At 42.5% G+C, this 26939-nt stretch overlaps 1 protein-coding gene across 5 annotated transcripts in view; it reads left to right on the forward strand.

Annotated features, from left to right (window-relative positions):
• GBF1 (golgi brefeldin A resistant guanine nucleotide exchange factor 1) overlaps positions 1-26939 on the forward strand; it is a 739811-nt gene that overhangs the window by 578521 nt on the left and 134351 nt on the right. For all 5 annotated transcript variants that reach the window (XM_029609015.1, XM_029609018.1, XM_029609019.1 and 2 more), the window contains one exon: positions 21888-22041. In XM_029609015.1, the coding sequence (XP_029464875.1) occupies positions 21888-22041 (154 nt within the window). The remainder of the gene's footprint in view (positions 1-21887; positions 22042-26939) is intronic.

A 26939-nucleotide genomic window follows, 5' to 3' on the forward strand; every position in this document is an offset into this window, starting at 1 on the left:
AAAATGATCGCCTGTGAGAAAAAATGGAGTGGGGGGGGCAATAGTGAGCAGGCGGCCATGTGTTTTCGCCCACCGCGATTGTGGCCGCGCTGCACACTATCGCCCCTGTAGCACCAGTGAAATAGCTGTAGCTATTTCTGGCACTAATGTGGTCAATAATGTGCGATACATTATCGCCCACAGTGCTACATGCCCCTAAATTTCCTTAACCCTGCCCAAACTCTTCCCCTTTCCATCGGGTGAGGGATATATGGAAATCCCTGGGATTTTTGAATTACTTTGGGGGGGGGGGGGTGATTCGGGGCCATTGGCTCTTTAAGCTAGGTCCCCAGGAGCATCCTCATGTTCCTAGGGAAGTTAAATACAACTGCTGAGTTGTAGCTAACATCAAATCATATAATGCAGCTTGTGATTATTTAGGGAAGATGAGTTGAGTTGCACAATTAAGAGTATTAATGAGCTGATTACCATACATATGCATGTTAACCAGCTCATTTTAATACACACGGTGCCAGGGTCAGAATAACACAAGATATTTGTAGTACCCTGTGGTAAACAGTCTAATGCGGCTTAATGAATGAATCCCTTAAGCTAATATGACCTCTAAGTATATATTGTCAAAAGATGATGTTCTGATGATTGTCCTTGCTTTTGGATTAGATTATTGTAACTCCCTTTATGTTGGGCTGCCTAAGTCCTGGGTTAAGGCACTACTGACTTTGTAGAATGCTCTTGCCTGCCTTACCTTGGGCTCCTCCTTGAGGGATCATTAGATGCACACTTTGGACCACTGACAACCAGTGTAAACTTTCCAAAGAGCTACGTTTAAGATACTTTGCTTAGTTTTTAAGGCCAGTAAGGGAGATGGTCTGTCTTAACTGAATATATGCCTTCTTGTGCTTTACAGTCTGCCAAAAGACATCTAATTACTGCTCCCTCAAGGAGGGAAATATATCTACAGGAACTGTCAAGGGACTTTCACTGTCTTGTGAAATAGCCTACTAGTTGATCTTCTGTCATTAATAGATTATACTCATTGTCAAAAAGGGCAGATTGGCACTACTGTTTCAGGAAGCTTTTTGCAAGCCAGTGAGCAGTAGCTAAAGAAGATGAGAAATGGATAGTGTTGGGACTGTATAGCTGGGATGACAAGAACGTTTGTGTTTATATGTTTTGTGTAGATTTTTTTTTATATGTTGATATGTAATCTGCCTAGCACTGTTGGATCTGATATAGACGGAATATAAACATTTTAAAATAAATGCTACAGCCTGTACCCTGTGTTACCGGCACATTAGACTCTACCTAAACTATCCTGCAAAAGATGCAAAATATTAAAATTAATTCTAGTTAAATGAGAGATTTTTTAAATTTTACATCAGTCTGAAGGGAGACAACATTTTGGCATATGTCAAGGACATAGAATGCTCTATTGTCTATAGCAATGTATCTTAAAAATCTTTTCTTTAGCAAAATATGACTTTGAATAGAAATACTATAAACAGTCTGCTTGGATTTTCATGAAGTACTGGACCATAAAACAAAATCAATTACTATAGGCAGCAACATTGGTAGCACTGCAGACATCTTTATTGCATTTGCATATCATAAGCATCTTTGTTCAGTTTGGGAAGATGGAAATTAATAAAGAACCTTACATATTGAATTCTGAAAACTGTTAGAAATAGCAAAAATTAGAAGGAAAACACAGCCTTTTTGAAAATGCTACGGTTCTATCAGCACATCTATTGCAAAAATTGCAGGGTATTTCCTGCCTAATTTTGGATACCAAGAGATTTGTTTCCCAATGATTGATCATACTGGCCACTTTTTTGTAAACTCTGAAACATCACCAGCTTATATAACTAAGAAGCAGTAATGCAATTGCATGTAAAATAAAAATGTAAAACTACAGAAAAAATCAGTGCTCAAAAAGATTAAAACTTATCACCCCTCTAAGTCCAATATCTTTGCCAGGTCTTCTCATATTGATTAAATTTCTTCAAGCCTGCCAAAATTTGTTCCAGAACCGCAACTTTCACCACTTGACACCAACAATCTGAGGGACCATCTTCCAAAAATGGATGATAGTAAATCTAGGAGCATGAACTAGTGATAGCAATTTGCTTTGAAGAAGAGCAGCTGCCAAAAAGTCCCAATCCTTCAATAAGCATAAAGCAAGAGTTAAAGAGAACACCACTCCCACAATAGCAATACATTCAGTGTTCTAGCAGAAATCAAAAATTTGTACACGACGATATCACCACATATGAAAGTAGCTACCCTTGTGGAAGGGATGGAAGGTAAAGTTTGTCTATTTGCAGATGAAACTACTATCTGCAACAGAGTGGACACACCTGAAAGAGTAGAGAGAATGAAAAGTAATTTAAGAAAGCTTGAAGAGAGGTCGAAGATTTGGCAGCTGGGATTCAGTGCCAAGTAGTACGGAGTCATGCATTTGCGATGCGATAATCCAAGACAACTGTACGTGATGGGGGGGTGAAAGACTGATGGGTCTTGGGGTAATAGCTTCTGGAAATCTGAAGATGGCGAAGCAATGTGACAAGGCGATAGCTAAAGCTAAAAGAATGCTGGACTGCATAGAGAGGAATAACCAGTAAGAAAAAGGTGATAATATCCTTATACAGGACCTTGGTGAGATCTCACTTGGAGTACTGTATTCAGTTCTGGAGTCTGTATCTCAAAAGGGATAGAGACAGGATGGAGGCAGTGAAGAGAAGGGCGACCAAAATGATGTGGGGTCTGCATCAGAAGACTTATGGGAAAGGATGAAGAATCTAAATATGTATACCCTGGAGGAGAGGAGGTGCAGGAGTGATATGATAAAGACCTTCAGATACCGGAATGGTTTAAATGATGCGTGGACTTCAAATTTTTTCCGTTGGAAAAAACACAATAGAACTAGGGGTCACGAATTAAAACTCCAGGGAAGACGACTCAGAACTAACATCAGGAAATATTTCTTCACAGAGAGGGTGGCAGATGCCTAGAATGCCCTTCCGAAGGAGGTGGTGAAGACAAAAACATTCAAAGAATTCAAAGAGGCTAGAGGACGGAAATGAGAAAAGCATGCAAACGGGTAACTTGCTGGTATGGTGGTTACTACCCTTAACACAAGACATAGAGATTACTACCCTTAATCAATATGCCTTGATGATTCTAATGCAAGTACAGCTTTGCTCCCCGATTCAATGGCAGGGGAAAAGGGGAATAGGATACAGACAACAACCAAGAGGGCTCGATTTCTATGGTCTGGGTACTGATACACAGACATAAGGGAAAAAGCATAGGACTGATTCTACAGCCAAGTCCATTAGCAGAGCACATTCCAGTGGGAGCACTGAGAGGAGAGGATCACCTTGCTGGTGGCTGAAAGGAATCAGTAAGGTTTTGCTTGGGACATTGTCTTTTTCAAACGTATTGGGACAAAGTTAACTATTTGGAAATATTATTTAGTGTGTTTGTGCTTTTAATAGTCAGTAAGGCAGCGAATAAATAAGTTAGACTGTTTGTATTTTTAAATGGACAGTCAGTAAGGCAGCTAGTAAGCAGTAGTTAGTGTGTTTATTTTTAAAAGTCTGTAAGGCAACTAGTAAGCAGATCTGAGTGTTTGTATTTAAAAAAAAAAAAAAAAGCCAGAAGCTAGAAATAAGCTAGGAGCAGTGTATACCTAAGTAAAAAGGTTGAAAAGTTCAGTTCAGTTACTCACCTTGGAAAGGTGTTGACGTAGTGTGATTTGGTTTGATTAGGTACCAACATTTGATAATCAAGAGAGCAGTGAGTCACTCTGGCTGACTAACTGAAGTTAGACTGTTTGGATTTCCCAACCCTCCCACCCATCGCCCACCCACCCCTAGCTCATCCTTTAATTTATAGGCAGGTGCCACTTTCACAAAAAAAAACCACAAAAAAACTTTATTGAGAGTTTGATCAGTCCCTTGTAGCCCACTACCAGACATATAGTGAATTCACTAATACATTTAAAGGATGTTAATTAGACACATTCCTACTCCCATAGCAACCTAAAACTTAACTAGGAAATGATCAAAATTGAGATGAAGGCAGCAGTCCAGTAGCAAGAGGGGGGCTTCCCAGTCTTTTGAATCGAGTGTCACATGTATGATTTTTTTACCCGCCAGTGAGAAGTTGTACATGTGCATGCGATGCAAAGAGCTCCTGGCTCTCAGAGAATGAGTCCGATCTCTGGAGGCTAGAGTGGCAGACCTGGAGGAGCTGAGGCAGACAGAGGTATATAGATGAGACCTTCAGGGACATAGTAGCCAAGTCCCAACTTCAGACTGGCAGCCCTGTGCTGCCTTGGAGGAAGAAGGTCTCATGATTGGAGAGCATCAACCGGGTGCAGCAGGAAAGGATCCTGTAGCAAGGACCTGCTCTCCAGGTGATGCATTGTCCTTTCGCACCGAGGATATCTCACCAAGGCCTACTGCCCAGGAGGGAAGGGTTAGGTCAGCCGTCATAGTTGGTGATTCGATTATTAGGAATGTAGATAGCTGGGTGGCTGGTGGGTGTGAGGATCGCCTGGTAACATGCCTACCTGGTGCGAAGGTGGCGGACCTCACGCGTCACCTAGTTAGGATTTTAGACAGTGCTGGGGAGGAGCCGGCTGTCGTGGTACATGTGGGTACCAACGACATAGGAAAATGTGGGAGGGAGGTTCTGGAAGCCAAATTTAGGCTCTTAGGTAGAAAGCTTAAATCCAGAACCTCCAGGGTAGCATTCTCTGAAATGCTCCCTGTTCCACGCGCAGGTCACCAGAGGCAGGCAGAGCTCCGGAGTCTCAATGCGTGGATGAGACGATGGTGCAAGGAAGAGGGATTCAGTTTTGTTAGGAACTGGGGAACCTTTTGGGGAAGGGGGAGTCTCTTCTGAAGGGATGGGCTCCACCTTAACCAGGGTGGAACCAGACTGCTGGCGCTAACCTTTAAAAAGGAGATAGAGCAGCTTTTAAACTAGAACAAAGGGGAAAGCCGACAGTCGCTCAGCAGCGCATGGTTCGGAAAGAGGTATTTTCAAAGGATACTAATGATGCATTAGAATTAGGGCATCCCGACAGTGAGGTTCCAATAATAAGAAAAGTAGTCCAAGTGCCTGTAACTAAAAACTCACCTGAGCTAAAAAATTCTAACTTATCCTTATCAATTAAAAAGCAGAATGAAAATACAAACAAAAAAACAAACTTTGAAATGTTTGTATGCTAATGCCAGAAGTCTAAGAAGTAAGATGGGAGAATTAGAATGTATAGCAGTGAATGATGACACAGACTTAATTGGCATCTCAGAGACATGGTGGAAGGCGGATAACCAATGGGACAGTGGTGTGGCGCTTTATGTCCGGGATGGCATAGAGTCCAACAGGATAAACATCCTGCATGAGACTAAATGCAAAATTGAATCTTTATGGGTAGAAATCCCTTGTGTGTCGGGGAAGACTATAGTGATAGTATACTACCATCCACCTGGTCAAGATGGTGAGATGGACAGTGAAATGCTAAGAGAAATTAGGGAAGCTAACCAAATTGGTAGTGCGGTAATAATGGGAGACTTCAATTACCCCAGTATTGACTGGGTAAATGTATCATCAGGATACGCTACAGAGATAACGTTCCTGGATGGAATAAATGATAGCTTTATGGAGCAATTGGTTCAGGAACAGACGCGAGAGGGAGCAATTTTAGATCTAATTCTCAGTGGAGCACAGGATTTGGTGAGAGAGGTACCGGTGGTGGGGCCACTTGGCAATAGAGATCATAATATGATCAAATTTGAATTAATGACTGGAAGACGAACAGTATGCAAATCCACGGCTCTCGTGCTAAACTTTCAAAAGGGAAACTTTGATAAAATGAGAAAAATTGTTAGAAAAAAACTGAAAGGAGCAGCTACAAAAGTAAAAAGTGTGCAAGAGGCGTGGTCATTGTTAAAAAAAAAAAAAAAAAAAAACATTCTAGAAGCACAGTCCAGATGTATTCCACACATTAAGAAAGGTGGAAAGAAGGCAAAACGATTATCGGCATGGTTAAAAGGAGAGGTGAAAGAAGCTATTTTAGCCAAAAGTTCTTCATTCAAAAATTGGAAGAAAGATCCAACAGAAAAAAAATAGGATAATGCATAAACATTGGCAAGTTAAATGTAAGACATTGATAACACAGGCTAAGAGAGAATTTGAAAAGAAGTTGGCCGTAGAGGCAAAAACTCACAGTAAAAACTTTTTAAAATATATCCGAAGCAGAAAGCCTGTGAGGGAGTCAGTTGGACCGTTAGATGATCGAGGGGTTAAAGGGGCACTTAGAGAAGATAAGGCCATCGCGGAAAGATTAAATGATTTCTTTGCTTCGGTGTTTACTGAAGAGGATGTTGGAGAGGTACCCGTACTGGAGAAGGTTTTCATGGGTAATGATTCAGAGGGACTGAATCAAATCACGGTGAACCTAGAAGATGTGGTAGACCTGATTGACAAACTGAAGAGTAGTAAATCACCTGGACCAGATGGTATACACCCCAGAGTTCTGAAGAAACTAAAAAATGAAATTTCAGACCTATTAGTAAAAATTTGTAACCTATCATTAAAATCATCCATTGTACCTGAAGACTGGAGGATAGCTAATATAACCCCAATATTTAAAAAGGGCTCCAGGGGCGATCCGGGAAATTACAGACCGGTTAGCCTGACTTCAGTGCCAGGAAAAATAGTGGAAAGTGTTCTAAACATCAAAATCACAGAACATATAGAAAGACATGGTTTAATGGAACAAAGTCAGCATGGCTTTACCCAAAGCAAGTCTTGCCTCACAAATCTGCTTCACTTTTTTGAAGGAGTTAATAAACATGTGGATAAAGATGAACCGGTAGATGTATTATACTTGGATTTTCAGAAGGAGTTTGACAAAGTTCCTCATGAAAGGCTTCTAGAAAAAGTAAAAAGTCATGGGATAGGTGGCGATGTCCTTTCGTGGATTGCAAACTGGCTAAAAGACAGGAAACAGAGAGTAGGATTAAATGGACAATTTTCTCAGTGGAAGGGAGTGGGCAGTGGAGTGCCTCAGGGATCTGTATTGGGACCCTTACTTTTCAATATTTTTATAAATGATCTGGAAAGAAATACGACGAGTGCGATAATCAAATTTGCAGATGATACAAAATTGTTCAGAGTAGTTAAATCACAAGCAGATTGTGATAAATTGCAGGAAGACCTTGTGAGACTGGAAAATTGGGCATCAAAATGGCAGATGAAATTTAATGTGGATAAGTGCAAGGTGATGCATATAGGGAAAAATAACCCATGCTATAGTTACACAATGTTAGGTTCCATATAAGGTGCTACTACCCAAGAAAGAGATTTAGGTGTCATAGTGGATAACACATTGAAATCGGTTCAGTGTGCTGCGGCAGTCAAAAAAGCAAACAGAATGTTGGGAATTATTAGAAAGGGAATGGTGAACAAAACGGAAAATGTCATAATGCCTCTGTATCGCTCCATGGTGAGACCGCACCTTGAATACTGTGTACAGTTCTGGTCGCCGCATCTCAAAAAAGATATAATTGCGATGGAGAAGGTACAGAGAAGGGCTACCAAAATGATAAGGGGAATGGAATGGCTCCCCTATGAGGAAAGACTAAAAAGGTTAGGACTTTTCAGCTTGGAGAAGAGACGGCTGAGGGGGGATATGATAGAGGTGTTTAAAATCATGAGAGGTTTAGAACGGGTAGATGTGAATCGGTTATTTACTCTTTTGGATAATAGACTAGGGGGCACTCCATGAAGTTAGCATGTGGCACATTTAAAACTAATCGGAGAAAGTTCTTTTTTACTCAACACACAATTAAACTCTGGAATTTGTTGCCAGAGGATGTGGTTAGTGCAGTTAGTACAGCTGTGTTTAAAAAAGGATTGGATAAGTTCTTGGAGGAGAAGTCCATTACCTGCTATTAATTAAGTTGACTTAGAAAATAGCCACTGCTATTACTAGCAGCGGTAACATGGAATAGACTTAGATTTTGGGTACTTGCCAGGTTCTTATGGCCTGGATTGGCCACTGTTGGAAACAGGATGCTGGGCTTGATGGACCCTTGGTCTGACCCAGTATGGCATGTTCTTATGTTTTCCTAGTGGCAGTTACTTCTGCTCGCAGAGTCAGTGAGCTGCAGGCCCTAGTGATCTATTTGCCTTATATGAGGTTCTTCCACGACAGAGTAGTGTTGCGCACTCATCCTAAGTTCCTGCCTAAGGTGGTGACTGGCTTCCACCTGAATCAGTCCATCGTGTTGCCCACCTTTTTCCCGAGGCCGTACAGTCATCAAGGTGAGCAGGCTCTGCATACCTTAGATTGCAAGTGTGCTCTCGCTTTTTATCTGGAGCGCACCGCAGCCCACAGGCAGTCCACCCAACTCTTTGTCTCTTTTGACAAGAATAGACTCAGTAGCGCTGGGCAAGCAGACTGTCCAATTGGGCGGAGTGCCATCTGGTTTCTCCTCAAGAGATCTGTAGAGCTGCGGTCTGGTCCTCTCTGCATACCTTCTCCAAGCATTACCGCTTGGACATAAGGGCGCCGTAGGAATCCAATTTCGGGGAACGCGTTCTAAGAGTGGGTCTTTCAAGATCCCTCCCACAGTAGAGTGGCTTTGGTACATCCCACTGATCTGGGTATGTTCAGGAAAGGAAAATTGGTTCTTACCTGCTAATTTTCGTTCCTGTAGTACCACAGATCAGCCCAGAGGCCCGCCTAGACATGACTGCCGAAAGATAGGCTGACCTTTGGGTTATCCACTGTATTGAAGAATTCTGAAGGAAATAGTTTTGATGCCAATATTAACGAAGATCCGGGGTAGGGTTTCCTACTCTAGGGGAATTCAATCCTCCTGTTTTTTGATGTTCGCCTTGTTCGGGGTGAATAGTTGTTTAAGTTGGTTCCAGTGGTTTTTTTTGCTTGGGCATCGACCAATATTGAGGAGCTGCAGGTGGCACTAGTGGTATTTATAGCAGTGCCTCAAAGTTTTTTTTTCTCTGCCTCCATCTGCTGGTGGGAGTGCATAACCCACTGGTCTGGACTGATCTGTGGTATTACAGGAATGAAAATTAGCAGGTAATAACCAATTTTCCTATGTACATTCAAAGAGCTAACTTTTTCAAATTTGAGTTTACAAACTGGAACAGAATTAAAAGCAGAAATATCTTAGTACCCATGGTAGGAGAACCAAAACATTGAAACACAGGCAAAAATAAGATTCTGATTTGATGAAAAAAGTACATGGTACAACTGCAATTTTTCTTAATTTGGGTGAAGACCAGGAGCAGCTGTGAGGGCAGCAGGGTCTGCCCCTTCCACACTCAGTTTTTCTTCTCTACCTTGAGCAATTATTTCTCAGGAAACTTGCAAGATTTTGCTGGCATTTTAAAGGAGGGCAGGATACAGCCTCAGGGGCAGGGGTGGCTCAAGGCAATCTGCTGCCTGAGGAGAGGAATGAGATGGTGCCCCCCCCGTCCCCCCCCCCCCCTCCTTTTTCCACACGCACCCATACATGCATACACACATATACACTCCTTCATTTCTCTCCCTCTTCCATACACACATGCACTCTCATTGTCTCTTCTCACCTCGATTTTCATTAGCCACAGGAGCCTCCTCTTTCCCTAGGCCCGCGATCAAGCACTCTACTTCTTCCTTCTCCTCCTCCATTTTTCGGCAAATGGCCCCACTGTTGCTTCTTTTCCTGCATCTTCAGTTTCTTGTTTTCCGCGGAGGAGGGCAACGCTCCTGCTAGTCTTTCTTGCCGCGTAGCACTGGGCTTCACGTTATCTTCTGGGGCACAGGTGCTGATGCTCCTCCTCCTCCGAGTGCGTGCTGCTCCAGGCTCTTTCTCTTCTGGCCTTGTACAACAGGGCACCTGGAGTTTTCGGGTGTTGGCCCGGAGACCCAACAATTTGTTCAGAATTCCGGAGTCTCCGGGCCAAATCAGGACAGTTCCCAGGTATGAGTGTGAGCAGGGGCGGATTGCAGTAAAATATCAGCCCAGAGGGTATTTTTCAAAACCAGCCCACAGGATATCTGTGAGTCACTTGTGTGCTTTCTGTGCAGCACATATCTCAACAGCTCCAAAACCACACCGTCGATCCTTGAAAGATACAACATGTGACCTGGAGTCTGGCAGAACTGAGATAAGAATTCTCCAACAAATGTCATATTTTTCTAAACTACAGCACACCTTAGACCAGGGGTGAGCAAACTGAACTGCAGTCCCCCTTGTATCTCGACAAATTTTCCTGACAGTTGTCTGAAATCTCTCTTGGTCTACCTGACTGTGTCTTGGTATTAACAGAACCCATAATTTTCAACTTCTTGATCAAAGTTTGAACAGTACTGATTGGCAATTTCAAATCTTTGGATATCTTTTTATATCCTTTTCCTGATTTATAAAGTTGAACTACTTTTGCTCAGAAATCCTTTGACAATTCTTTTGCTTTCCCTGTGTTTAAGTAACCACCAGAGTCAGGGCAGCCCTGGCCCTGCATGAAATGTACAAGGGTTTCTCAAGAGCTTAGAAACTCATTGCCATAGTTTGTTTAATGATTGTGCTATTCTGTGGTGCATAATAATTTCCAATCCAGGCTAAACGTACCTGGCAAGTACCCAAACACTAAGTAGATCCCATGTTACTGATGCCAGTAATATCAGTGGCTATTCCTTAAGTCAACTTGATTAATAGCAGTTAATGGACTTCTCCTGCAAGAACTTATCCAAACTTTTTTCAACCAGCTACACTAATTGCACTAACCATATCCTTTGGCAGCAAATTCCAGAGCTTCTTTGTACGGTGAGTGAAAGAATTTTCTCCGATTAGTTTTAAATGTGCTACTTACTAACTTCACGGAGTGTCCCCCAGACCTTCTATTATCCGATAGAGTAAATAACTGATTCACATTTACCCATTCTAGACCTCTCAGGACTTTAAACATCTCTATCATATCCCCCCTCAGTCGTCTCTTCTCCAAGCTGAATAGTCCTAACCTCTTTAGCCTTTCCTCATAAGGGAGCTATGTTTTGTCTGATCACTTACATTTTCTTAAAATGCTATACATCTTACAAATTCTTTCAGGAGTTAGGAACATTTATAATCACAAATGTATATCTCACTTTAAGGGCTGCTAAATGAGATTAAGTTTTTTTAATTAGGTGTCTTTTAAAATCTGTTTTTTTAAATTTGGTATCTGGGTGATTAATGTTAGTGGCAGCAGCAGGACTAAAATTAGTCAATCACTGAAAATCAGGGTTAATTTAATGTTATTTTAAAATACTGACTTATTTTGAAGACTCTGTTCCTAGTTGGGATGATCTGTTTTGTTTTTTTTTTAAAATGAAACAAAGGTAGGAAGGTGTGAATCAAACTAGTATCTAGTTGCCCAGGAATCTGTATTTTCACCTTCTCAGATCAAGTAAATGACATTTGTAAACTTACAATTCAAATACTGGCAAAGAAATACTATCTTTTACTAGCTCAGAGAATCAACTTTATTTTCCCACAACACAAATTCTAACTCTGGCAAACAAATACTAACCTTAAAACTAGCAGACAATATAAAGAGCCAGTGATAATTTAACCCTCCAAATATTTTTATTTTTTTTTATTTTGTCTCAAATTTAAGCACTTATTCCTAGCAAGTCCAAACTTACCCCCAGCAGATGAAGGTTCCGCTGTCAGCATTCCGTTTGGAAAGCCTATTTTTACTTCATAGCCCATTTTTGCTTTTGAGAAAGGCAAAATTATCTGTGAATTTTTTTTTTTTGGGGGGGGGGGGGGGGGCTTTTTCATTTAAAATGTGGCAAAGAACCCCAAAAGCAGATGTTTAGCCATAACATCATTATCAGAGACTGTTTTCATGATTTCAAACATGATGAAATTGGCATACAGCACACCCTGTACTATTTGCAGTTGGAGGAGATAATTGTTTCTTATATGCATCACTAAATAACACGTGTTTGATTATAAGTTACAATAAAGAGTCTTTCTGGTTCATTTTATGAAAAATGAAGTGAGAAAAAGATAAAAATAACATGATTATTCCATATTCAGGGTTTTTTAATTGCATTGACTACATATGACACGCTTTTTTACAATTAAATATTTGAGTACGAGTTTTTTCATGCTGCCTTTCATGTTAATTGACAAAATTAAACATTTTTCTGCAATTTTCAATGCAATTTTAACAAATTGAAAATAATAAAACAGTACGCAAATGTTTGGATTCTCTTTCAACAGTTGATTCATTTCTACTTTATAAATAAATAAATACAAGTTGTTAAGGCTTCTCTAAGCAGGTATTTTGAGCATTTGAGAATGAAGATAACTCACTCTTTACAAAGCAGGGGAAGACCATATAAAATCTCTGCTCTTCCAGCTAGCAGTTTCAACTTTCAGAAACATTGTTAAGAAACGGAAGTTACTACATTATCTTGTGTGATTATGGCCAAACAATTCAATTTTCATTTTATCAGTCCAAAGCACTTTGTTCCAAAATGTTTCAGGCTTAACATGGGGGGGTTTTTTTTTTAATAACTTTAGAAGATTACTTTTTTGATGAGGTCGTAGAAAAGATTTCCTTTTGACAGTTCTTCCATGCAGATCATTGTTGTGATCCAGTGTCACTTAAACATTTCAGCAGGTCATTTGCAATGATCTGTGATATCTATTCTGCAGATATAGCCAGTTTTCAGGCAGTTGTTTCAAATATTTCTCTTGGTCTTTCAGTAATTGTCATGACTTCAACAGTTCTGTGTAACTTAAGTTTCTGATAACTTGAAGGCCTAACAAGTTAATTAAATTTATGGATTTTATTAACTTTTTTTAAAAAAATAGAATTGAATTAATTGTAAGAGTATCCACATTTTTGCACATGCCATATTTACAGAAGCATATCCATCCCCACATGAGGTAGGAAAGCCACAACCGGGGTGTGTTCAGGGATGAGGGATTTGATGGTGGATGAACCGGCAACCAAAAAAAAGAGTGGGCCAGTCTGCCAACCAGCCTTATTTTCTGCAGATATTCTACCCATCTATGGACCTCTCAGCTTGAGGGTGGTCTGAGTGCAGCATAGGACTGGCCTGCTCATCACCTAAAGCATTATGTTGCATATTCATAAGTGATTCCTGCTTTTATATGGACCAGGACATTGCTGCACTATAGAGAACATTTTACCTGGTAATCAAGAATCATATTGCAGGCCTGCATCCTGGACAGTGAAACATGTAAAGGGGTTTGGAATAGAATGGTTTGTGCTGCAGGGCCCAGCTTCAGATCAGAGGCTGTGGCTTACAGGCAAGTGCTGCTATGGGTCCTTCAAGAAAAAACAGGGTATGGCATACACTGAGGTCAGTGGCACAATAAGTTAAGCAAGAGCCCCATTGCTGCTTTTATCATGTCTGTGGTCTACAAAGAGCTGCCACTGTTAGCTACTCTTATAATCAGGAACAAGCGACTAGCCTAAAATTGAGAATAAGCGTATGAGTAGCTGGGCAGACAGGAGCAACGGACCACTTTGCCAAAGACTGGCTCTGTTTGACTGCTAAGTAAGCCAACAAACCATGCCAAGCCACCAAACTATCAGGTGCAATTTATGTTGTAAAATACTTTCTCCCAGGACAAACAGGATGGTAGTCCTCACGTATGGGTGATGTCACTGGACGGAGCCCTATCACGGAAAACTTTGTCAAAGTTTCTAGAACTTTTGACTGACACACTGAGCATGCCCAGCATGCCATGATCCCTCAAGCCACAGGGGTCGCCATTCAGTCTCTTTTTTTTTCCACGCTGCAGTTTGCCTTGTGATAGAAGCTCTTTGAGTATTCTCACATAAATTTCCTCATGGAAAAATCCTGAAATTTACTTCAGAAAAACATTCCCTCATAAGGATCTCCCATCGGGATATATTTTTCCATCATGGATTTACCCAAGGGAAGTCTTGCCTAACAAATCTGCTTCATTTTTTTGAAGGGGTTAATAAACATGTGGATAAAGATGGACCGGTAGATGTAGTGTATTTGGATTTTCAGAAGGCGTTTGACAAAGTCCCTCATGAGAGGCTTCTACGAAAACTAAAAAGTCATGGGATAGGAGGCGATGTCCTTTCGTGGATTACAAACTGGTTAAAAGACAGGAAACAGAGAGTAGGATTAAATGGTCAATATTCTCAGTGGAAAAGGGTAAACAGTGGAGTACCTCAGGGATCTGTATTGGGACCGGTGCTTTTCAATATATATATAAATGATCTGGAAAGGAATACAACGAGTGAGGTTATCAAATTTGCGGATGATACAAAATTATTCAGAGTAGTTAAATCACAGGCAGACTGTGATACATTACAGGAGGACCTTGCAAGACTGGAAGATTGGGTATCCAAATGTCAAATGAAATTTAATGTGGACAAGTGCAAGGTGTTGCACATAGGGAAAAATAACCCTTGCTGTAGTTACACGATGTTAGGTTCCATATTAGGAGCTACCACCCAGGAAAAAGATCTAGGCATCATAGTGGATAATACTTTAAAATTGTCGGCTCAGTGTGCTGCAGCAGTCAAAAAAGCAAATAGAATGTTAGGAATTATTAGGAAGGGAATGGTTAATAGAACGGAAAATGTCATAATGCCTCTGTATCGCTCCATGGTGAGACCGCACCTTGAATACTGTGTACAATTCTGGTCGCCACATCTCAAAAAAGATATAGTTGCGATGGAGAAGGTACAGAGAAGGGCAACCAAAATGATAAAGGGGATGGAACAGCTCCCCTATGAGGAAAGGCTGAAGAGGTTAGGGCTGTTCAGCTTGGAGAAGAGACGGCTGAGGGGGGATATGATAGAGGTCTTGAACGAGTAGATGTGACTCGGTTATTTACACTTTCGAATAATAGAAGGACTAGGGGGCATTCCATGAAGTTAGCAAGTAACACATTTAAGACTAATCGGAGAAAATTCTTTTTCACTCAACGCACAATAAAGCTCTGGAATTTGTTGCCAGAGAAGGTAGTTAGTGCAGTTAGTGTAGCTGGGTTCAAAAAAGGTTTGGATAAGTTCTTGGAGGAGAAGTCCATTAATGGCTATTAATCAATTATACTTAGGGAATAGCCACTGCTATTAATTGCATCAGTAGCATGGGTTCTTCTTAGTGTTTGGGTAATTGCCAGGTTCTTGTGGCCTGGTTTTTGGCCTCTGTTGGAAACAGGATACTGGGCTTGATGGACCCTTGGTCTGTCCCAGCATGGCAATTTCTTATGTTCTTATTCCTGGTCTGTGCCGCTCCCACCGTTTTTTCAGTATCCGCAGGCAGTCGACGGTTTTTGGGCCTCAACCTCTGCCATTATGGCAACAGGTTTCCGTAAATGTCTGGAATGCCCCCGAACCATGTCTATTACCGACCCACATGATGTCTGTGTGTTGTGCCTCAGCTCAACACACGACGTGTCTACCTGCCCAAGTTGTGCCCAGATGACTCCGAAGGGTAAGAACATAAGAAATTGCCATGCTGGGTCAGACCAAGGGTCCATCAAGCCCAGCATCCTGTTTCCAACAGAGGCCAAAACCAGGCCACAAGAACCTGGCAATTACCCAAACACTAAGAAGAACCCATGCTACTGATGCAATTAATAGCAGTGGCTATTCCCTAAGTATGATTGATTAATAGCCATTAATGGACTTCTCCTCCAAGAACTTATCCATACCTTTTTTGAACCCAGACTAACTGCACTAACCACCTCCTCTGGCAACAAATTCCAGAGCTTTATTGTGCGTTGAGTGAAAAAGAATTTTCTCCGATTAGTCTTAAATGTGTTACTTGCTAACTTCATGGAATGCCCCTAGTCCTTCTATAATTCGAAAGTGTAAATAACCGAGTCACATCTACTCGTTCAAGATGTGACTCGGTTATTTACACCTCAACAAGATGGAAACCCTGTTCAAATTACAACTGATTCCATCAACGTGTCCACCCAATCGTCACCGGCAGGAGCATCGAAAAAGTTGATCATTAAACCTCGCCAAGAACACCAGGGTAGTGGTGACCGTCTGTCACCGACTCCATCTAAGGCATCGACAGCATCTATCTCGGTGCTGGGGAAAGACCGGGCCGAGCACAGAGGGAAACACCGGCACTGACGCGCGTCTACTCCCGATGCCGGCACCGATACCGCATCGGCTTTGATGGCTATCGAGCTGCTTGCGAAGAGGACACGGGTAGAGGAGCTGTTTAACACCCTCTCCACCCAAACTCCCAAGGCGATCCCCACCGATATCTGTGCCAGGTACTGAGCCCCCACAGGTCCCTGTGGAGGTGCCAGTAGCGCCTAGCCTGCCACCCCCTGTAGCTGCTATATCAACACCAGCTTTCAGGGAGGAACTGGATGGTTTCATCCACCAGGCAGTTCTCAATGCTTTCCAAGACCTACAGCCACCAGTGCCAGCCCCCATACCGGCACCGACACTGGAGCCATCGATATTTGCACCGTTGCTAACCAGGCTGGATACACTCATCGGTGCCCTTCCAATGCAGCCTGCGCCACTGATACCGAAGCAACTTGCACAACCTCTGAAGACCCCGATACCCATTCCCGGGTCTTCAGACGATGAGGGCATAGATTCCAGTCCCTTTTCACCGATGCCTGAATCGATGCCTAGCCCATCGTTTTCCATTGATGCCTCCGGTGCCACCGAAACCTGCATCGAGGCCATCAAAGGATCCATCGGTGCCAATACATCCTACACCACCAACCTTCTTCCCTCCTTCAGGATCTCAACCTGTAACATGGGAAGATATAGATACCGGCACTTCCACTGAGGATATTTTGTCGGAACCATCTCCTCTGGAGGAAAGGAGAAAATCTCCCCAGAAGACCTCTCCTTTGCCAATTTTGTTATAAAGAGATGTCATAGACAATTCCCTTTGATCTCATTATGTAGGAGGGCCAAGACATTGGAAGTTCTCCAATTTGTCGATGCAATTCCAGTACACTAGGGTACTCGTGGATCTACAGCATCGTCTCTGGAACAACCGTGCGCTCTTCCACCAGTAAATAAAAGAACAGATGCAACTTATCTTGTCCAGCACATCCCTGGCTTCCAAAAACCACAATTACCACATCAGTCAGTGGTGGTTGAATGTGCACAAAAGAAATCCATGAGACTGAGACCACACTCTTCCACTCCTCCTTGCAAAGATCCCAAATTCCTGGACATATTAGGTCACAAAATGTTTCAAGGGTCTATGCTGGTGTCACGAATAGCTGCATACCACCTTTACATGACACAATACCAGAGGAATCTGTGGAAACAGGTTCAAGAAGTAGCTGACTCTCTTTTCCTCAACAACAGCAGGACACCCTCAATGCCATATTATATAAAGGCCTTGAGGCTGGAAATCATGAAGTTCATGCTGCTTACGATTCCTTTGAAACAGCTTCTCGTATGTCAGTAACAGGAATCAGTGCCAGGAGATGGGCCTGGCTAAAAGCCTCGGACCTGCGGCCTGAGATCCAGGACAGACTTGCAGATTTACCATGCACGGGCGAAAACCTGTTTGGTGACAAAATACAAGGCGCAGTGACTCAATTGAAAGACCACAATGAAACCCTGCGCCAGTTGTCAACAGTGACTACCGAGGTCCCTTCTTCTGCGAGAAAATCAACCAGAAGGTACCCTAAAAAGCCATTTTATCATCCACGCAGATACTACCCACCTGCATCTCGCATGAAGACAGCTAGGCCATCTCAAAGAGAGCATCCTCAACAGCCCACAACATCCAGACCTCAGCCTCCTCCACAAACAGGCTTTTGAAACCTTCCCAGAGAACAGCAGCCCCTCCACAAATCCTGTGGATAATGCTGTGGATAACAGAACCAGATTTGCCAGTAGGAGGTCGACTTCATCATTTTATAACCAATTGGCTCAACATTACCACAGACCAATGGGTTATTTCCATAATAACCCAGGGATAACGTCTAAACTTTCTCATGGTACCCCAGAATTTACTGCCCAGTCCTCTGTGGTTGCAAAAAGATCACGCAACTCTTTTAGAGTCAGAACTGTCCACCCTTCTGGACGCCAGGGCTGTGGAACCTGTACCCCAGTCACAGCAGGACAGAGGGTTCTACTCCTGCTATTTCCTTATTCCAAAGAAAACAGGCGGCCTCCACCCCATCTTAGACCTCCACAATCTCAACAAATTTCTACAAAAAAAAAATTCAGGATGGTGTCCTTGGACACCATGCTTCCCCTTCTGCAAAAAGGAGATTGGCTCTGTTCTCTGGACCTTCAAGATGCTTACATTCTAATATACCTACCTCACCGCAAGTGCCTGCGCTTCCTAGTGGGACATCAACACTAACAGTACCGGGTCCTACCTTTCAGACTGGACCACATCAGTCAGGCATTGATGTGTGTGTGCCTAGCAGTGGCTGCGACTCATTTACGCAAAAACCACATACATATCTTCTCTTACCTGGATGACTGGCTCATCAAGAGCCAATCCAAACAAAGAGCTCTTGATGCCCTCAAGCTCACCATCAATCTACTTCACTTGTTGGGATTTATCAACAACTACCAAAAATCTCACCTAATTTCATCTCACCACCTCACTTTCATCGGAGCAGCGTTGAACACCACAGTGGCAAAGGCCTTCCTGCCCAATGACCGCGCAGACACACTCTCCAGACTAGCTGTATCTCTGTGCACAAAGGAATCAGCCTCAGCACATCAATTCTTAATGTTGCTGTGCCACATGGCTTCCACATCCACGTCATTCCTATAGCCAGGCTGACCATGTGAATGACTCAATGACTCCAAGCCACTCAACCGCTCTCATCCCAGATCCAAGTAACCCACCAGTTACGTGTTTCACTTCTCTGGTGGACGAACAAAGCCAAATTGCTAACAGGTTTGCCTTTTCAGCAACCAGTTCCACAGATAACTTTGACCACGGATGCATCCAACTTGGATTGGGGAGCTCATGTGAACAATCTTCAAACTCAAGGTACTTGGACACAACTCGAAGCAACGATTCAGATCAACTTTCTAGAGCTTCGAGCTAGACATTATGCTCTCTATGCATTCAAGGACTGCCTTTCACACAAGACTGTTTTCATACAAACAGACAACACTATTTCAATTGGTATATGAACAAACAGGGAGGCACAGGCTCTTATCTCCTCTGCCAAGAAGCCGCGCAGATCTGGGACTGGGCCCTTGCACACTCCATGTATCTCTGGGCCAATTACCTGGCAGGCATACAGAACGTACTAGGAGATCACCTCAGCCAACAGTTCCATCCCCACGAGTGGTCTCTGGATCCTGTAGTATCGACCAGAATCTTCCAACGCTGGAGTCAACCAACAATAGACCTCTTTGCATCCCAACTGAATCACAAAGTGAACAGATTCTGCTCCCTATAAAGGCAACAAAACAGGTTAACCATGGACGCCTTCGCTGGCCCCTGGAACACAGGCCTTCTAAACGCGTATCCCCCGATACCGCTAATAGCCAAAACTCTACTGAAGCTACAACAGGACAAAGGGACAATGATACTCATAGCCCCGTATTGGCCTCGACAAGTATGGTTTCCCACTCTCATATCTCAGAACCAAGACTTGTTACGCATCCGAACCTTCAAATCCTATCCCTCACTGCCTAGATGTTGAAAGCTTGATCCTGCAACCGCTCAACCTTACAACTGATGTCTCTCAAGTGCTTGTAGCTTCACGAAAGCCTGCCATATAAAAATCCTATACTTCTAAATGGAAAAGATTTACCATGTGGTGCACGCAAAAAGGTATCGACTCTTTTTCCTGCACCACCCCATCTTTTTTAGACTACCTCTGGCACCTTTCAGAATCTGGTCTCCAGACTTCCTCAGTAGGGTACACCTGAGTGCTATCTCAGCGTACCCCAAAGGAATCGGGGATGCTCCGGTAACAGCGCAATCCCTTGTCAGTCGGTTTATGAGGGGCCTATTACAACTTAAGCCCCCGGCCATCAGTTACTGAATGGGATCTAAATGTAATACTTACAAGGCTTATGCGCTCCCCGTTTGAACCTTTGCACTCCTGCAATGTTAAATTTCTTACATGGAAAGTTCTCTTCCTGGTAACCATTATATCTGCTCGAAAGGTTAGTCACATACTCACCCTATACCAGGTTCCTACATGACCGAGTGGTCCTCCGTACTCACCCTAAATTTCTTCCCAAGGTGGTTACTGACTTCCACTTGAATCAGTCTGTAGTCTTGCCCACATTTTTCCCAAGGCCTCACTCACACCAGGGTGAGAGAGTTTTACACACCTTCGATTGTAAACGTGCACTTGCATTTTACCTAGACCGCACAGCAGTCCATAGGAAATCCACCCAACTCTGTTTCTTTTGACAGAAACAAACTGGGAGTTGCAGTGGGCAAACAAACTCTCTTCAACTTGCTAGCAGACTGTATCGAATTCTGCTATGAAAAAGCAGGCCTTCCTCTCCAGGGACAAGTGAAGGCGCACTCAGTGAGAGCCATGGCAACCTCAGTAGCACACTATCGTTCAGTACCGATTGCTGACATCTGTAAAGCTGTAACATGGAGCTCTCTTCGCACATTTGCAGCACATTACTGCCTAGACAACAGTGACTACCGAGGCCTTTGGCCAATCTGTCTTGAAGAACTTATTTCCAGTATAATCCCAATTCTTTCCACATCCAACCTGCTGTGATTTCAGGCTGCCTCATTTTTCCCAACAGTACACCAGTTGTTGTGCCTGTTGCACAAGTTGTACGCTGTTGGTCCAAATCAAACATGAGTCAGCCTGTAGCTTGTTAATCCACCATTATGTGAGGATTACCATCCTGCTGTCCTGGGAGAACTCCTGTTATAGGTAAGCAACTCTGCTTTCTCATTGTACCTGAAACAGAAGGGATTTACAGAGAACCCTATAGGTTTTGCAGACTCTTATCAGCAACAACAAAAGGTTGATTATCAGACTGAAGATTTCAGGTTCTCCTTATTTATATTATCCATTTATGGTATACCTTCATTTTTTCCTCCTGTGCAAAAGACAAAAAAGAGTAGAAATGATTTCTTCCTGATAATGGAAGATCTGTAATTTATCTATGTAGGCTATCAATATGGAATATTTTCTTCTAAACATCATTGTTGGTATTATAGCACTACTTTATATGCCAGTGAAGGATGTGTATGATACATATGTGTGTGTTTGCTCGTAATATAGCAATTAGCTTATTGCAATTTTTTCATTTAATAACAGAAGATCAGAGCTAGCTACACACTGCAATGAGAAAGACTCAAGTTTGTCAAGCCAGGTTTCTGTTCTCCATACCTGCTAATGCTGGGGATGCTGTGGAGAAAGTCCAGGGAAGAAGGAAGTCAGCCATCACTCAGCGACAATATTCAGTGACCAGACTTAAGGTCCATGTTAGCTAGGTTCCAGGAGGAGCCACAGTTTGTGGCTTCTGGGCAAGGACCATCACTTCTGTGACTGGACTGAGTTGAGAGGGGGTGGAAAAACTAGGGAATTGCAAATGGTGGCTCATGGCTGCATAGGCCATTTTTGAATGAGCTGGATTCGTAGAGGAGCAGGAAGAACCAAAAGAAAAAGTAGATTGCTTTACTTTCATTACCAGAAGGTTTCCTTGTGAATGGAATCATTGTTGCAGTGGTATATTATTTCACAAATGGCAATTTCTGAGGTCTTGAAAACAAAATTCATAACCATTGAAATGCAGAGATAGTGTGATTTCACTGAATTCTGGTCATTGGAGGCTGGGTAAGATCTGTTCCCACTGTCCTTGTATCTTATTAGCTCTTCTCTTCTGCTTACCAGGGATAGAGTGGCATGTGTCTGGCAGGCTGTGCGAGATCACCTGTACCATCTGTGTGTCCATGCTGTGGAGTTCTGTTTCCTGGTTGATCGGGCAGTGGTTGGGCTGCTGCGGCTTGCAATCCGGTTACTGCGTCGAGAGGAGATTAGTGCCCAGGTATGTAACAAACTATAAACGTTATGGGGCAGATTTTAAAAGCCCTGCGCGTGCCGAGCCTATTTTGCATAGGCTCAGTGATGCACGCATGTTCTGGAGCTTGAAAAAGGGGCAGGGGCGTGGCCAGAGGCCTCTGAAGGCCCGCTAGGCTGGGGGATCACGCACCGGCACTTGGTCGGCGCACGCAACCTATGCCTGCCTAGAGGCAGGTGCAACTTAAATAATAAAGGTTAGGGGGGGTTAGATAGGGCTGGAGGGCGGGGAAGGGAGGGGAAGTTGGGGGGGGTGGGCGCGGAAGGAAAGTTCCCTCCGAGGCTGCTCCAATTTCAGAGCAGCCTCGGAGGGGACAAGGAAAGCCATCGGGGCTCTCCTAGGGCTCTGCGCGCACAAGTTGCACAAGTGTGCACCCCCTTGCGTGTGTCAACCCCGGATTTTATAACATGCGAGCGGCTGCGCACACATGTTATAAAATCGGATATAGATTTGTGCGCGCCGGGTTGCGCGCACAATCTACTCCCACACGTAGGTCTTAAAATCTGGCCCTATGTTCTTTGACTGACTAATTTTCAGTTTATACAACTATTGAATTTACCATTTTGAACAATTAAAAGCACCTCTACTCTGTTCTTCTCCTCACTTATCAATATCCTCTTCTCAGTAATAGAAAATCTACAGTGTTAGCATTGGTTTATTGAAGAGAGATTCTCAACCATGCTAGTGTCAACCAAGGTACTACATTTTTCTGTGAAGCTAATTTCTAGGACATGCAATATGGTGCTTTGGTGTTTCTCGTGTTTCAGCTAAAAGTGTTGTATTTTGATGCAGTTTAGATATGATCAGCAAAAAAAAAATAACCAAACAAAATGGGATCCGTTTTAGCCCATCTTGAGTTAAGATTGGACAGTATTAGGGGTGGAAACCAGGAAATGATGGGAAATATTTTAAGCTAGGGCCATTCATAATTTTGATTAACATCCAGTTGAGGCTCACAAATCATTCAGGTATCATCTATGAACCTTTTATAAAGACCAGTGTTCAGCTGATTTAGTAAGTTATTTATTGTACAGTGCCTGGTTCACAAAAAGCCTTCAAGCTACTAAATTTGTTGAATGTGGCTTTTCAATATGAAATACCCCATTAATGTTAAGAAAACATTTGTAGCTTATTTATCCTCACCTGGATAATATGTTTGTAGATAATCTAGTTCAACCTGGTATGCTGATACATTTCACTTTATGGATCCTCATGATATCAGAAGTGTTCATTTTCATGCTGTAGTTCTTTCTCACTAAAAAAAATACATTACAGACAATATGTATTATAGAGAAATGCAGTATAAATTTCTCCGCAGGGCTTATGTGACTGTACAAGTAGCCTATCAATCAAAACTTATCTTCTCTGATCTTTGTACGAGATGTAATAGTGCAGTAGGCACGATATCTCATTCTTTTTGGGCATGCCCCCCTATTAGTTTTGGGGGCGCATTTCTTGATATCTCATGACATTATTAGCTCTTACTTTGCCCGTAACACCTATGACATTTTTGTTTGGCTGCTTACCAAAATTACCAGTGAGAAAAAGAGGGATTGGGTTATTCATTCTGAAGGCATGCTTGGTGGGGAAAAAGGTAATTTTGTTGCAGTGGAGGAGTACCGACCCTCCTTCGTTTTGGACTTGGAGAAATTATCTACATCATTTATTTATTTATTTATTTAAAATTCTTATATACCACACAATGGGTAGGGGACTATCCGTCTAGGCGGTTTACATATTTGCACATACACAATTGGTATTACACATTAACAAACAGGTCATAAAATCATATACAAACAAATTAGAATTTATAAAATAGACAGTTAAATTACCAATCATAATGTAGTGTAGTAAACTTAATATAATATAAATTGTATGCTTGGGTGAAGAGATGAGTTTTTAACAATTTCTTAAATTCTGTACGGTTGGCGGTCAGACGGATATGTTCCGGGATATGTTCCGGGAGTGAGTTCCACAGTAGTGGACCGGCGACAGAGAATGCTCGTTTGCGGGTCAGTGCCAAACTTACTGTAGAGTATGGAGGCAAGGAACACACTTGAGTCAGCTTTCATCGCAGGCAGGAAGAGAAGGGGAAGGGCTGAGCCCTCACGAGGCTCTTCTTTTTATTGTACATTCATACAAAGGCAGATGATGTGTCATTACATGATTGGCTACTTTCCCATAGCAACAGACGAGTCCCTACACTATTGGCTTTGGCTCAGGGGGTGTGCACGGATCATTTCATTGGCTGCTGAAATCTATACCTCCTGACTTTGTCCTGCCTCTGACTAGGGAACACCCAGCCCTACTTTCAGGCAAACAGGATTAATTATAAGCCAGAGAAATACATGAAGTCAGGTATCCTTTCCTTGGCAGAGAGGCTTAAGCACAAGTGATGCTTTTATTCAGGCAAGGCCAGGGAGAAGGGAAGATAATGTTTAAACCCTGATGAAATGGCTTGCTGGCAAGCGCATATTTCCCACATCTCACCCTTTCTGTTTTTGTTTAGGTAGCTCAGTAAAGCTTTAGACCCTTACTGAAATCTGTTATGTCTTGGTATGGGCTGGAAATAGGGGAAGGGGGATTATGGAGAGAAGAAAGCTAATTCGACGTGGTGTGCCAGCTGCCGATGAGCTCCTGAATCTCCATATCACCCAGAGCTGGTGCAGGTGGTGTGCCAACGCTGCAGGGCTCATGATTCCCTATTAGGCATCTTACAAGACATCTTTGTATCCGGGCTGAGAGCAAGGTTTCAATATGGATATGAGGGTTGGGTATGCACTGAATACAGCATCACAGGCAGATAATTAAGACAATTACAGTAATTATAATAGAAATCACCCTTTTGAGACCAGAAATATCAGGGAGCCAGGACCATAGCCAGTCCCATGGAGAAGTTGGTATTCTGTCTGAAAGTGGTGCATCAGCAACCATGGTTTCTATCTGCTCTATGGTATGTGTGAGGTTTGCTTTATAGTCTGATATGTACACACAGCAATGAGATCCAATTAATGCACAAACACCACCCTTTAAGCTAAAATGGTTTCTAAGGTATAGCTGTTCTGTAATGCTACTTCTCTAATCTGAGAGACTTCTGTTGTGAGTAGTTTTAATGCATGGACTGTCTGATTAAATATGGCAGCCGTCCGGTTAGCTAGGACGTGTAAGTCTCTGTAATTCATATCTGTCCCCATTGGGGGAAACAGGCTTCTAGCTATCTGAGTTTCTGTATACTTTCCTATGGGATTATTTATCGCCTCCCTTTTGTTACGGAGCCTTGCTTTGGGTAAATTTTTGACTGCATAGTATGAGGGGAGGATGGAGCCTAAAGTGCATCTGTCTCTCCATCTTGGGGAAATGTACATATATGCTCTACGCCCACATAACATCCATATGTTTCCTAACAGATTAGTGGACATGTCATTGGTTATCATTTGGGCTATATAACTACAAAAGGTAAATCCTTCATCCCCTCTATACTTTCTGTACCTGCTTGGGTCTCCCACTGCACATCCTGAAATCTGCCAATTGCATACATATGTGGTATAATTATGTAAGTGTTCAGTGATTAATACAAAAGTTCAGTTACAATATGGATATTTCCCACCTGAATCCTCTTCCCATCCCCTGTATCATAGTCCCAACAAAGAGCGGCAGTCTCTTGAATACAGCTACCAATGTGTAGTGTGGTATTATTAACTGGAGAGTTAATGAAAACCTCTCTGTAAAGGATAATTAGTCCATACTGTAAGGTTAAATGGTACAGCATGCATCAGTCGTTCTCCGCAGGCTTGGGTTGGCATGTGTGTGCAGATCCAACAGTCTGTTCGAATCAACAGGTGTGAAAAGTTCTGTGCATAAAGGATGAGGGTACAGAACACAATTGTTAATGAGTTGGCATTCAGGCAAGAAAAAGCGGCTAATAAGTTCTCTGGAGTTTTCTCAAGGCCTTGCTGTTCTAAGAGTTGTGCAGATTGGTTGGATAGGGCCTTGATCTGTCCCCAGGTCATGTGGTGCTGCTTTTTGCAAGGAGTCCGGTCTCTGTCCTTCTGAGGGCTGTGGAGGCTCAGGGAGAAGTTGGGGATCGGGTCCTGTAGACCTGGACACCTTTCCATCTTTCCACGGCTTGATACCTGTGGAAGCAAGCAGAGAAACATATCCTCGTCCCTTTGATAAGGGGACGGGACCGTACCAGACATTAAATATTCTATACAAAACTGATGGCTGTGGGTGACTAACCCTAGTCCCATAATGATTACTCATGGCTGTGGTCTTAAATTTGAAATGTTTGGATGATTTAAAGTGATTTAAAACAATACTTTGTTCTTGTTCAGCCAGTCCTTCTTAGGGGGAAATCCCTCCTTTTTCTTTTTGTTTGGTCCAGAGCTCTTAAGGGTATGATTGCTCTCTCCACAATGGCTTGCCCTGTGGTGTTGTAGGGGATGCCAAATAAGTATTTAATGTTCAATTATTGACAAAATTCATGCAAAGGAATGGCTGCAGTAAATAGAGCCATTATCAGTTTTCAGGACAGAGGGTAGCCCCATTATCAAGAAAGTTTTTATGCAGTGATCAATTTTCATTCAGTAAAATAGCAATAAGTGTAAATTAATCATTTAAAGGAAAAGTCATTTGCAGTAATCACAAATGACAAGTATATTAGACATTACATTAAACATATGTTACACAAGACTGACACATATTCATATGTCCTGCAAATATTCATTTACACAAAACTGACACATATTCATCCATTCTGCAAATATTCATTCATAGTCTTCTTGGCATCAAGACAGACAAAAGATAACACATAATTTAAGCTAAAAATCTTATCAAAAAGTTATCAAAAACAAAATTAGATCAAG

This window comes from Rhinatrema bivittatum, chromosome 7 (genome assembly GCF_901001135.1).
Source record: "Rhinatrema bivittatum chromosome 7, aRhiBiv1.1, whole genome shotgun sequence".
Classification (NCBI taxonomy): Eukaryota; Metazoa; Chordata; class Amphibia; order Gymnophiona; family Rhinatrematidae; genus Rhinatrema; species Rhinatrema bivittatum.